The sequence below is a fragment of the Colossoma macropomum genome, unplaced genomic scaffold (assembly GCF_904425465.1).
Source record: "Colossoma macropomum unplaced genomic scaffold, Colossoma_macropomum, whole genome shotgun sequence".
NCBI lineage: Eukaryota > Metazoa > Chordata > Actinopteri > Characiformes > Serrasalmidae > Colossoma > Colossoma macropomum.
Window position 1 is genome coordinate 18906325 of NW_023494790.1, and position 13266 is coordinate 18919590.

Below are 13266 nucleotides of genomic sequence, written 5' to 3' on the forward strand. Positions count from 1 at the left end.
TATAAAAATGTGTTACTGATAGAGTGGAATACAGCCGCACGAGCCTAAGATCACCATGCCTGATGCCAGGTGTCAGCTGCAGGGGTATAAAGCCCCCTAGCATTGTGCAGTGGAGCTGTGGAACTGAGCTGTCAGGAGTGATGGAGCATCATCGAAAACCTTTGGTATGAGTTGAAGTGGAGCTCATGATCCAGACACAACCATCCAACATCAGTAGCTGACCTCACTAATGCTCTTATGGCTAAATGCCATCAAATCCTCACAGCAATGTTCCAACATCTAGTGTGAAGTTTTCCCAGAGGAGTAGAGGCTGTTACTGCAGCAAAGGTTGTCAGACTCCCAATTAATACCCTTCATTTTTGGATGAAAAGATGCATACAATTTTTTGGACATACAGTGTATAATTTTGAAGATGTTTTGCATTTCAGCTGATCAGTGGCTAGATGTTTAAATGACCAGGGCCTGTACTCATAAAGTTTCTCAGAGAGCTAGTGTTGGTCAGGGCTTTATTCCTGTCAGTAAGATCATTGTAAATATGAGAGACCTCTGACCCTCGTACTTTGAGAAACTTCATGAATACAGGCCCAGGATTTTCTTCTTTGCCCTGCTAACCGTCTCTAATCATCAGTAACGGCCTGTTTCTATGACGTACCGTAGCTACACCACACAGCTGAGAGTACCAGAGATTTGATACGATTGCAAGACCTCCAGCAGTGGGCGCTCTCAGGCGGTGGGCTTTTCTTAAAAAAAATACAGCAGCCCTGGTCGTGATTGGCTGTAGCAGGTGACTGACCTTCCAGACCGCGGCCAATGAAATGTTGCTTTCATAGCGAACCGCACACCCGACATAGTCGTAATAGTAAGTGCGATTCAGTTTGTCGAACCGATTCTTTTGAACTGAATATTTCCATGCCTCGATTCACGAGTCAATATTTCCATGTGTCCGATTCATTTGATTTCTGATTTCATTTTATTCTCACTTCCTCCCTGAGTAATGAGATGTCGCTTCGTCTGCACACTAATGGAGTCAACCTCACGATGCACAATGTATGAAACACAGCATGAAAAGGGAAACTGATACAGGGAAACAAATTAAAAAAGGTCGTTATTAGTATGTGATTTATCAGAAAAGGAAGAGTTATAAAACATTATTATTAAAACTTTTTCAGAGGTCTTACGCCTATAATACTGACGCAAAGGCTGCTATACAAAGGTTTTAATCAGTTCAAACGATGTATTGAAGAGAATCGGTTCAACACGAAGGATTCGGTCAGTCGGACACTGCTGCTGCAGAGATAGCGAGCACGTTGGTTTGACTCACGGTTAGAAGGCGTGTTGGTGTTGCTGGAGCTCGCTCGGAAGACCCGCTTTGCATCTTCATTCGCGTTCAGTAGGTAAACGATGATGGAGGCAGGTATTTGTGGTTGTAAACAGTGTTTGCTAGCCAGCTAGCTACAGTCCTTTAATGACTACTCCGCCCGGCCGTGTTTGGCTACAGCTGTTGCTGGACACTGGTGTGACCTTCCTGAGGCTGGTGCATCGCTAACTAACAACACTGGTTTGTTTTTTTTCTGTCTGCTGGCTCGCAGTGGAGCACAGGAGCCTAGCTCTGCCTGCTTCACAAGACGAGAAGCTAGCCAACAGCTAACGTAGCTTGCTTTACTTTCACACTAACAGCTGTCAGCCGTATTTTGCAAACGTTAATTTTTACGTTAGTTGTTTACTTTTTGGTGGAAGCTCAGCACAAGTACACGGTTCCTTTTCAATATGTAGTTTAAAGAAAGCAGCTAGTTAGCACGACCTAGATACGCTACTAAGTTCAGCCGTAGTCGGGTCAGCTGGTAAAATGAGATGTAACTCCTGCTTAGAGAACTGAGGATTTTCAGGTGAACTAACGGTAACCTAGTTTGTAAAAGAGGATGCATGAGGTTTGTCCAGTCTGCTCCAGCGCTCTTCGCTGCAGAGACATTAGTCTGTCCTAAACAGCGGTGCGTACACGTAAGAAGACGGATTCGCTTCTAGTTAAAGGGGAATTACACCGATATTTCAAAATTTCTGCATATTCCAAGTGTTGATGTGAAGTCAGTCAGAGTACTTAGATGTGAAATGGTTGTTGCAGAGATACTCACCGATTTGGTTGTCTTTACACTGGTCATAGTAACCTGGGGTCGTGATATCTACTATACAGGTCATTTAAGCTTGTGTGTTTATATAGAATAGAATACTTTACATTAAACCACTCTGAATGACTGTTTATATCTTACTGATTTAATTATGAGCCGGAAGAAATGTTTAATTCTGTTTTAGCTGTTAGTGTACTAACATTTCATTCCCGTTATTAAAAATATAACTTTCCCGTTCATGTGATATTGAAAATTTGTTACACCACATCCTCGGTTTCTGTGATCCCCGTGTAGCTAATTGTGTTACATTTGTACATGTTTTTGTTGCTCAAGAGAGGGAGAGCAGATTAAGAGAACTGAGATGGACGGTGGAGTTTCTAAGTCCCATGTGCTTCTCAGCTACAGTCCTACAGCCCTCCTCTCACAGTGAGAACCATTTTGCATGGTGTGAGTCTTTAAGTGCTTTAAGTGTGTGAGAGCTCCATGACCCCATACATTATGCTATGGGGGAGTGGGACAGCAAAGCCATTTAAACCACTTTGCTGTATGCTTGTAATTTTAAGTAGCTAATCTAATATAACAAAGCCTCTCTTGTTTATTGAATGTTCTATGTGTGTAAAATTAGCCTGTGCTTTAAGAAAAGGCAGACATTAGAGCTTGTGTAGTGGCAGCATTAAGGTATGAGCCCAAGTGGATTCCCAAAGAGCTTTACCCGCATGAATTGAGGCCTAAGCCAAAACAACCAAGTTGTTGTGTTTGTTCTGTGGTTGTTTTTCTGATATTATGCAGTTTTGTACTGCCAGCACAGGAGTTCCCTTGTAACGTTTTGTACCTTTCATTTTCAGCAAAGGGTAAACAAGTGCCATTTAGGCTACAAAAAACAGCCTAAATGGCAGTTACTGAACAATCTTTTATTAAAACAAAAGCTTTAGAAAATGATAAAATACTACTGCTGTTTCCACATTTGCCCATGACATGTTTTTACGCGTTCATGCTTTCATTCTTACTTGCATGGCACAGTTTCAGAGGCCCATGTCAGACAATACATGGCGCAAACTGATATGAACAGTCCTTTAGTGAAATTTTGCTATGTTAAATTAATAAGCACTTTATGTAATCTTTGTTTTTCCAGGTGGGGTCAGGCCCTTGGCTCAGCACAGCTGATGGCAGCGGTACGAGAGGGGCCGTGGAAGAGCCTGAGCTCAGGAAAGAAAGTTGCTCTGGCTGCAGGCCTGTCTGTGGGAGCCACAGTGGGTTACATCGTTTACCGTCACATTAGGAACTGCAGTGGTAAGAGACGTTTAACTGCTTTCATTGTGATCGTGGAATGATGTGATGACTCCAGCTCACTGTTGATGTCTATCTACACATTGGACCTCAGTGTCAGTGGCTATAACTTACTGTCCTTCATAGGCCAGCCAGCCATAACTTATTTGGTTTGAGTTGTGATAATGCTGTCCAGTAATAACTGTCGGTTTCTTTTTTTCACTCTGTAGCAGAACGCCAAAGAACAGAGCAGTCCAGGCTTTCTATGCCCCTTGATGTGTACAGATCTATTGCAAGGCATCAGAGCACCTTCCTGGACCTGGTAAGTGTTTGCATTTCATGACTCTTATCACTGTGAGTGTTTTTTATGTATGTAAGTAGCAGGTATTTTTTGTATTTTAGGGCCATTTTATCTACCAAGCAAGGCATGGTTTGGATTCCTTGGCTGGGTTTACCTTGTTGTCCTTAACAGATTTAACAATAATAATAATAATAATAATAATAATAATAATAATAATTATAGTAATAAGGATGATGCTGATGTTGAAGAGTTGAAGTTGTATAGCACATTTTTCAAACCAAGTCACTTCACAACAGCAACTTGAGGAGGTGTGCTAATGAAATTTTTACCACAGGACATCTGTAATGTTGAAGACCGATTCACACAAGATAAGAAATCTTGGTATGAATTGCACAGATGGGAGTGGCTGCTAGATTTACACACTGCCAACACAACAATAAAGTTGCACAAACAAAATGTTCTGCTGTTTACAAGTAAAAAACACGTCAGAGCATTTCAATTAATTGAAATTTCGTTTAGCCAAATCATCTTCCTAGTTGTCTTAAGTGAATGCAGTATGACATTAGCACTGCCATTTGCTTGGAAATTTACAGCCAACAGTCAACATCACTGCATCACTTTTTTGTGTCATTTTTCATGTTAGGAGTGTTACAACCTAAAGCTGCGGTAAGACTTTTTGTTAAAACTAAATGAAGTACCATTACTAAGTCAGGAGGGGAAAAAAAACTCACTAAAATGTGATGGCCGAGCTCTGCTGCTGTTAGAGGAGTGCACAGAGAAGTACTAGAGAAGTAAGAAATTCACCATACCAAAAAAAAATACCACAAAACTCCTTTTCCACAGGATATGATGGAATATTTACCAACATGGCAATGGGACTAATAGAACTTGGGGTTATTTCTATGGTTCTAGTAAGTGATAGGTGCTGAAATCATTAAAATACACCAGCAATGGTTACATTACCCCACCTCCCTATGTAAAACTAATCCTGTACAAATAGTACTCAAGAAACACTACACAGGAACACACATTGTTCCTGGAAGGCCACAGCTCTGCAGAGATTAGCATTTTCCCTCTTCTAACACTCTGAATTCATCTCATGAAGGCCTTGCTAATTAGCTTATGATTTAAATCAGGTGTGTTTAATGAGAGAGAGCAGTACACTGTGCTGTGCTCTGGTTCTCACATGAGCCTGAGTCATGTGTTCTAATGGTTAGTTTTTTTTTGTTTTTTTTTGTATAGGTGAATCAGAAGTCTGGGGCTCAAGTGAATGTGCTGCCGGATGGGGAGGATCAGAGCTCTGTCTGCTTCCTGCTCCAGGGCACAGCTGAACAGATTCTCTTAGCTAAGTTTGCTCTGGAGAAACTGGCCAATGACTCTGAGGTTATCTCTGATGTGATTGATGTGCCACAGACTGCTTTTGGGCGAATTATAGGTATTACATTGTCTGTTTTCTGAAGCAGTGCAGTGGCATTGTCCAAGTTTTCGTGAGATTTATTATTTAATTATTTGACTTCTGCCTCTTCTGTAGACATTGTTTTAAAAAAATGGCTGGAATAAATAAACAAAAAATCCTTTTGGTGCAACAGGTCGTGGGGGTGAGACACTGAAGTTAATTAACCGGACATCAGGAGCTCGGGTGAATTGTTCACGGGACCGTGGCCGCAGCATAGAGGAGAAGGGCAAGGTCACAATCATGGGAACACGTCAAGAAGTACAGCGTGCAAAGGTGAGGACATTGTTATGTGATATAATGAACAACAGAAGTCTAGACAGTAGGCATAATCACACCGAAGATATTGCATTTATGCTTCCTTCACTGAACTGTTATCATACTCTTGGTTGTATGTAAAAGAGTGTCCTAGGTCAAATAAAATGTTTTGTTGATTTTCTAAGTGAACATAAGTTTCCACATCCTCTACAGAGAACACACTTCAGCACATTTTAATTAATTTATGAGGTAGTCTGAAAGATTGGCCCTGTTCTGCTTCCATTAGGAGCTGATCATGGAGAAGGTGCTGGAAAGCGAGACTGTACGGAAGCGTATAAGTCAGTCCTCAGCTCTGCGGCAGAAAAGGAAACCCCCAGAACTGGAGCTAGTCCACAAAACTCAGGGCCCAGAGAGTGAGCTCATGCAAAAAATAAATGGAGAGGATCTGCTGTCCCCTCTGTCTGAAGTGAGGCTTCTTCAGACCAGTGGCTCCAATGGGTTTGCAAGCAGTGGTGACCAAACAGCGGAAAATTCCCTTAAATCAGAGGATGACATTCTGTCACCTCTGTCCCCATTAGAAGTCTCAAAATTTGAAAGTAAGTTCGTGGTCAAATATGTAAAACTTAACAGAACATCACCTAAAGCAACTTGCACACAGATTTGATATATACTTTGGTGGGAAGACACTGGCTATAAAGCACAAATAAGAAAAATTGATTGCACTCAGCTATTACAAATACAGTTTATCAATTACAATACTATGTAGATATGTCAGTTGCATACAAATATTAAAAACTAGCCTTTTTTCATTTACATGTTTAATTTATGAACTTATATGCTCTTCAACCTGAGTGATGTATTTTCCCCTGTGAAACTACATAGTACAGGCTACCTGCTAGTTTTATGTGCTCTGGCAGGAAAAGCAGTGACCTGAACTGATTTATGACTGAAAGAAGAAACCATAGTCATTGGCAAAAGAGGCTGAACACATGTAGAAAAAAAGATGTGAGCTAGAATGGAATAACTATCTGGAATAATAATCTTTTACACAATTATCAACTGCTGAAATGACCAAAATGCTCTGCTCTAAGATATAGAGATTTTTTTCTGACTATATTTCAGTAAAGTTTAAGCTACCTTAATGACCAGAGCACTTCTCTGTGTATCCTGATGTGTGCAGGGAGAATGTTGTGGTATCTGTCCTGAATTCAAGTTACTCTGCTTCCTCTTGCCAGTTCCCAGTCCAGATCTCAGCTTCCAGCCTGGTGAGCATTTTGAAGTATATGTGTCCGCATCAGAAAATCCCCAACACTTCTGGATCCAGATCGTAGGTGTCCGATCACTTCAGCTGGACAAATTGACCACTGAGATGAGCCGTTTCTATAATGGCGACACGTTGCATGTGAGACCAATTAATTTCTTATTACTTTGTATGCCACACAGCATATGAATCATCCTCTTGCAACATCTGTAGAAAAACATGCTTGACACATGATTTAGAAACTGTTGTTCATACTGCACAGGAGCACAGAGTGGAGGCTATAGTTGTAGGGGACATTGTAGCTGCTCCTTATCGGGACTATGGCACATGGAACCGGGCGCGAGTGCTGGGGATCCTGGGCTCTGGTCTGGTTGACCTGTACTATGTAGACTTTGGGGACAATGGAGAGCTGCCACGAGATCAGCTACGCAGCATGAGGTCAGTGAGTGACATCATAACACTTGAAATGTTCTGTTTGTACTAAATTGTGCTGAGACATTTTAACTTCTCACTGTTTTTCTCTAGGAGTGATTTCTTAAGCTTGCCATTTCAAGCCATAGAATGTAGTCTGGCAGGAGTGCATCCTGCAGGTGAGCACTTGTCTTAATGTTTATGAAATCAAAATTGCAGTTATGTAAAGCTAAATATCAATATTCAAATTTAAATCTAATTTTTTATTACTGATCCTTGTTGCAGGAGAGGTCTGGACAGAGGAGGCTCTGGATGACTTTGATCGAATGACATACTGTGCAGAGTGGAAGCCTTTACTGGCCAAACTGTGCAGTTACTCTCACTCAGAGATGTCCTCCTGGCCAAGTGTGAAGCTGTATGATAACAGACAGGGAAAGGTCTGAGCACTGGCATTACAACACTTATACTCACAGCTCAACATCCTAGTGAGCTGTAGCCATTCTAATCTTACTGATATGAAAACTGCTTTTCTCTCTCACTGTGTGCCTGCAAGATTGTGGACCTCGGTGAAGAGTTGATTCACCTTGGCCATGCTGTTAGCTGCCAAGATGAGGGCAGTGGGCTGAGAGATGGGGATGAGCCCAGATCTCTGCAAAAGATGTTGGTAAGAGAATGCTGATTAGCCTAATTGTCCTAGTGTCTAATCTCAAGTCCTGTTAGGACGGAATGCGATTTCCTGACATACAGTACTGTGCAAACATCTTGGGAACCTAAGCACATTGTTGAAAAACAATTTTGTGTTTTTACTTGTAAAAACACTGAATATTTTAGAGTAAATGCGAATAAACATAAATACAGTACAAAGTGACTTTAACAACAAAAAGTGACGAGTTTAAATTAGTAACACTGGGTTCCACAAGGAGAGGTTTGGAAATGGTGAACAAACACTTTGACATGTAAAATTACTGCACACTGTTTATACTAACATTACTGTTTGATCTGAGCAACTAAATGTTTACTGCGCAACTGAAGTGCATTATAATTCTAAGTTTCTCAGGCGTCTCCAACTTTTGCACAGTACTCTGTCTGTGAAGTTCTGTTACTGCGTGACATCTGTAATGTTTATGAGCAATTCTTACAAGATCTCTATGTAAATTATTACTAATTATTAGTCGGTTTACACATTGTTGCCAAAATTCCAATGCATAGAATTTGTCCTAACATTTATTATAATTTGTCTTATACTAAACATCTACCCTGATGGCTGTCTTTAGTGAGTGCGGTGTGTCATTAGCCTTAGCATTCACACATTTGCCAACATAGCCCAACAAGATTTTGCTGGGTTTAATACATGCCTAAATTTTACTTAACATGCTGTGTGGTATTTTGCATTGCCTTGCTGGAATATCCATGATTTGTTTTGGTTTTTGTCTCCTTTAAGTTAACACACAGGATAAACACATCAATACATTTGCTAACATTAGTGAATGATGTGAATGTGAGCAGTTCTTTTTGACTGCCAGTGAAGATTTCATAGATTTTATCAAGCTACCACAATCATTATGGATTGCATCTTCCTGTATCTGTAAAATGTTAGAATGTGCCTTAAGAGTGGAACTCATAATGTGTCTTGTTGCTTGTCTACAGGATGACATGACTGGGGCAACATCAGAGTTGAGCTTGTCTTGCATAAGCTTATCAGGTACGTTCCAGAAGGGCACTTAAGGACTTGAGTGTGTAGAAACTTTCCTTAGTCCACAAGTTCTGGAGTATGTACGCTACCCTGCACATTTTAGTGTTTTCCCTGATCTCACACACTCGTTGCAGCTTACTCAAGAAAGGCTTGTTAAGTAGTAGTCTTGTGGGCCCAGACCTGATCTGGTTATGAAAACGTCTGGGGACAACTGAGATTATTATTTATTTGATTTTTTTTTGGCAAAATGTTGGTGGGAATGCAGACTTAGTAGGGTGGAAACAAACTGAGAGAGAAATTTCGAATCCAGTCAAACTTGTGAAGGTGGAGCTCAGAGTAGGGAGCGATGGTGCCTTTAACTTTTTTCAATGCACTACAAGCTTATTGTGTGGCTAACCCATGGATGTAACATAAGTTAGCATGACTTAAGAATCTTCCCTAAAACTTTGTTAAGCATGTAGATAACACATTACATGAGAAGACATTACATGCAGTAAAAGTAAACATTACCTCCTGCAAAAGAAAAAAGCATTGTTAGCCAACAGTAGCATTTCTCTAGCTAGCTTGTTTTGTTTGTTATTGATTGTGAATTTAAAAAAAAACATGGACTAGAGGAATTTTGGGGTGGATTTTAAAGAGGGCGTTCCTTTGTTGGCAGCAGAATTCAGCAAATTACACCACCGTAAGTTTAGTGAGTTGTCCCCACGTGTTTTCTCGTCATCAGATCACAGCCCATGTTAATTGGCTGATTAGTTGGATCAGGTTTGTCAGGAAAAGAGAGAACACTAATGTGATGGGCAAGGCTACTCTACGACCAGGGTTGGAAACTTCGACCACAGTCAGGAGAATGTGAAAGACTGTCTTAGCCTTGGATGCATGGTTACTGCTGGCCATTACCACCTATTCACTTAGTGAATAATCACTGTTGTTAGATTACCTGTGGCTCTATATAAATAACAACTATTTAGATGACATGTGTTAAGGTCCGGCACATCCATGGGAGAGAAGGCAATTGGCATGGTCTTCTGTGAGCTGCCCAAGCTCTGTGGAAGTTGAGCGGGCTGATGTGGACCGGAATCCCTCAGACGGGCTTGTGCCCTCTTCTTTCTCCCTCATCCACTCCACACCATCTCAGACCTTAAGTGAGCTGGTCAGCCACGTCATAGAGTCGTCCAGTTCAGTCCTGAGCCCACCAAGCTGCTCCAATATTCTGTCAGGAACACCAGTACAGTCTGGGCCATACTTCTCGTCACCCGTAACATGCTCTTCATCCTCTGTAAATGTAATGACATCAGCAATGGGTTCTGTTACACTCAGTGATGATGTCTTCCTTGAGACATGTGGCAGCATCAGCAATGTAACTGCTTCTTCTTCAGAGCCAGGGGGCCTGGAATCTTCTCTTAGTGCTTACAGTGGAAGTGCGTGTAGTTATACCACCAGCAACAGTAGTGATGGAATAAGAGGTGTATGGTATTACCTCACTTCGTCTCAGGATTCCTCCATGACATCACTCAACACCACCATGCCTGCATCGTCCACCACTTCTTCATCTTCCTCGTCTTTAGATCATATATCATCCTCAGAGGACACAACCACTGAGACCTCTCCCTCCATTATCTCCCTGAGCTCCAACACTTCAGAGAGTGTCCATGATGCTGAAATGACTGAGGAGGGGAAACCTAAACTAACAAGACCCAGCCTAATGCACCGAAAGCGATATAGTGGCAGTGTTACCTGTGTGCCTGACTCGAGTGATTGCAGCAGTACTGGGAGTGACCTGATCTATGTTGGCTCTGTCAAGTCGGTGTCTGACCCTTGTGCTAAGGGAAACGGTGATTCTCAGGCTGTTGGTGAAAATGATATGGGCCGTGCTGGATGCTTAAGTGATGAGAAGAAGGAGGAGGAGGTTTGTGAACAAGCTGAAAACAAGATGAGCAGAAGTGGAGACATATTAAGAGGTGCTGCTCATGATAGTACTGCTGTCTACTGGAGCACTGTGGGAGTGGCTGATTTTTAAAGAAAATTTAAAGCTGTGTATGGGAGAGGTGGTTATTTCTTACAAGAACATGCAAAACTCACTGTTCACATCACCGAAATGTACTGTTTTAAGGGCCTATATAGAATGGTGCAAAGGTATGTTAGGGCTGCAACAATAGTCATTGACAATGTCAATTACTAAAAATAAATAAAAAAAAAAAAACCTTTTCATACAAAAGCACTCTGTAGTGCTCTATAGTGTTAAAGAGCCCATATCATAGAAACCAAATTTATCTCCCTGTAAAGTAAAATGTAAACATTGTCTAAGTTCAAAACATACCATTCATTAACCAGTCCATATATGGTAACTGTGCTGCAAAAACAGCCAGTTTTGAATTCATTGTTTCTGTGATGTCATAAGAACCAACTCATTTACATGTATCCACCTGTCCAGCCTACAGCAGTTCAGCACCACCCACCCATATCGAAGTTCTAAGCAGTGTTGCACCACTAAGTTCTTTTTGAAGAAGGTGCAACACAGAGCAGCCAGTCAGAACAAAGGTAATTTCTAGTGTCTTAAGGCACATGAGGCACAGCAATAAAAACAACCTGTTCAATTCTTATAAAGAGATAAAGATAAAGAGAGGTTGCAGAATGGATGTAAAATGTAAAAATTAATTTTTGGTGCATATGACCACAGAAATGTTATATGTGGACCTCAAGGAAAAAGCTAAAATACAAGAAGAATGTAGGATATGGGCCCTTTAATATGATGCATGTGGCCATTCTGATTCCAGTACACTTACAGGATGTCATAGTATAATAGTCAACATATAGAAGTAAGCACTAGTTGCAGCCCTAAAATATGTCATATGTGGTGAATATTATAAATCACACAACACAGAGAAGCATTGGGTGCAGAGCGTTCACTGATGTTTTATGTGAAAGGTGATCCTTTTTAGGCATCTTTTTACCCTGCTCTGTTTTGAAAAGGTGCTGATGTGAGTGAATATAAGCTGCTGTCTGTCCAATTTTTACCATGTATTTATTTCATCTTTTGAAGAAGTCGCCTCAATATCTGGAAGTGTGGATGATGTTCTTGAAGAGGAATTTAACTGATAAGAGACCAAAGACAAGTATGCCTTCATATTGGTAAGTAAAGATCTGTTTTTTGTGGTCTGTGTAACTTCATTTCTGATACCCATAAGCATGTCTGAAGGGTTTACCTGAAATAAAAAGGGCTTTCATTAGTTTGTAATATGAATTACATGTATTTCCTTTGTCTTTTTTATCCTAGAGACCATCTGTGACCACCAAGCTGGCATGAAGCCCATGCTTCCCCCTGTGTAGTGGGAGCCTTACTTGACTGTGCTACATGTTCTGTCTGTCTTTCTGTTTTTTCTGTCTATTGGAGATATATTGTCAATGTTATAGTTAATCTTTTGCCAGCTCATCTTTGCTTTGCACCAAGCTGCTTGAGAACAGTTAACTGGTGACCAGATGAGGAGCAGTGCTCAGGGAATTTGATGGTATGAGATACAGAAAGAAACCTCAGTATTAGCAAAATTCTGCACTTAGGTTCTGTGAGTATAAAACTGGTTCTGTTGTTTTGGTACTGTTAGTATTTCTTTCACTGCAATATTGTTATTTATGTTGTGCATTTCAGTTTTATGTGCTCTCAAACAAATATGTTGCAAAGAGGATTAAATAAATTAAAGAGTATTGTTCTATTGAATTATTTTCATTGTTTTTTGTTTCATACCTTATTGTTCCTTTTATAGACAGCAACTAAACTAAGAAAGCTTCAGCAATCAGTCAGAGTAACAAAGCAAAAAAAGCAAAAAAAAAAATCAGGGGTGAAGGGCAGTGGCACTCAGTTTAGTGTTTTGCCCACTTTACCCTATCTAATCCATGAGAGGATTCTGGTGGCTAAAATAGGGTAACATTAAAGCAGGGCAGATAGATGTCTTCCTGAAGTGCTAGACTCTTGTAGAATCTGACTGTAATCTAAAATACCCCAAGAATAAAACTTCATTGCCTGTATTTATAAAGCTTTTTAGAGTAGGAGCACACATATATTGTTTGTCCCTGTCATTAAAGTCATAGCCAGTAAGAGGGGAATTTAACTTTAGATCAGCACATCTACCCTGAAAAGCTTTGTAAATCCTGAACTGGGTATTTTAATAGCCTGATGAATGCATGTTGGTGTATGTAATCTAAGACGCACAAAAGGCTGCATGTTAAGTGATTTGCCCACCAGATCACTGAACTAAGGTAAATCTATGGTTTGCTTCCAGCTGTGCTCTCATATATTAAGGCTTATTACATTATTGTGTGGTAATATGATTGTAGATTGTAGCATCTTGGATTAGGGTTACCCCTAACCACATTCTGAATAAATGAACATCATGATCACCATCATCATCAGCAGAAGTTGGTAGTAACCGTTACATACACTCACGTGAACTTTTTGACGTATTTGTACTTTCTTGAGTATTTTCATATGATACCCAGGACTCAGTA

The 13266-nt window shown here is 40.6% G+C and overlaps 1 protein-coding gene across 6 annotated transcripts; it reads left to right on the top strand.

The window, feature by feature from the left end:
- Positions 1-1279: 1279 nt before the first annotated feature.
- tdrkh (tudor and KH domain containing) lies at positions 1280-12478 on the top strand. 6 transcript variants are annotated; one of them, XM_036572443.1, is made up of 15 exons: positions 1280-1390; positions 2457-2549; positions 3256-3413; positions 3620-3711; positions 4933-5125; positions 5280-5419; positions 5688-5997; positions 6637-6803; positions 6925-7100; positions 7188-7252; positions 7359-7510; positions 7627-7737; positions 8721-8775; positions 11807-11895; positions 12041-12478. In XM_036572443.1, exons 2-14 carry the CDS (start codon positions 2485-2487, stop codon positions 11860-11862), a joined length of 1740 nt encoding a protein of 579 aa, XP_036428336.1. In that variant the 5' UTR covers positions 1280-1390; positions 2457-2484; the 3' UTR covers positions 11863-11895; positions 12041-12478. The 6 variants fall into 6 exon arrangements, with proteins under 6 accessions (XP_036428336.1, XP_036428339.1, XP_036428335.1 ...); XM_036572442.1 differs by having other exon boundaries at positions 1287-1394; XM_036572446.1 differs by lacking the exon at positions 2457-2549.
- The last annotated feature ends 788 nt before the right edge of the window (positions 12479-13266 follow it).

Excerpts from the sequence above, each read along its gene's own strand:
- tdrkh (XM_036572443.1), top strand. The coding sequence starts at position 2,485 with ATGGACGGTGGAGTTTCTAAGTCCCATGTGCTTCTCAGCTACAGTCCT. Across the intron at positions 2,550-3,255 it reads CCTACAGCCCTCCTCTCACA|GTGGGGTCAGGCCCTTGGCT; the intron begins GTGAGAACCATT and ends TTGTTTTTCCAG. Across the intron at positions 7,738-8,720 it reads GATCTCTGCAAAAGATGTTG|GATGACATGACTGGGGCAAC; the intron begins GTAAGAGAATGC and ends GCTTGTCTACAG.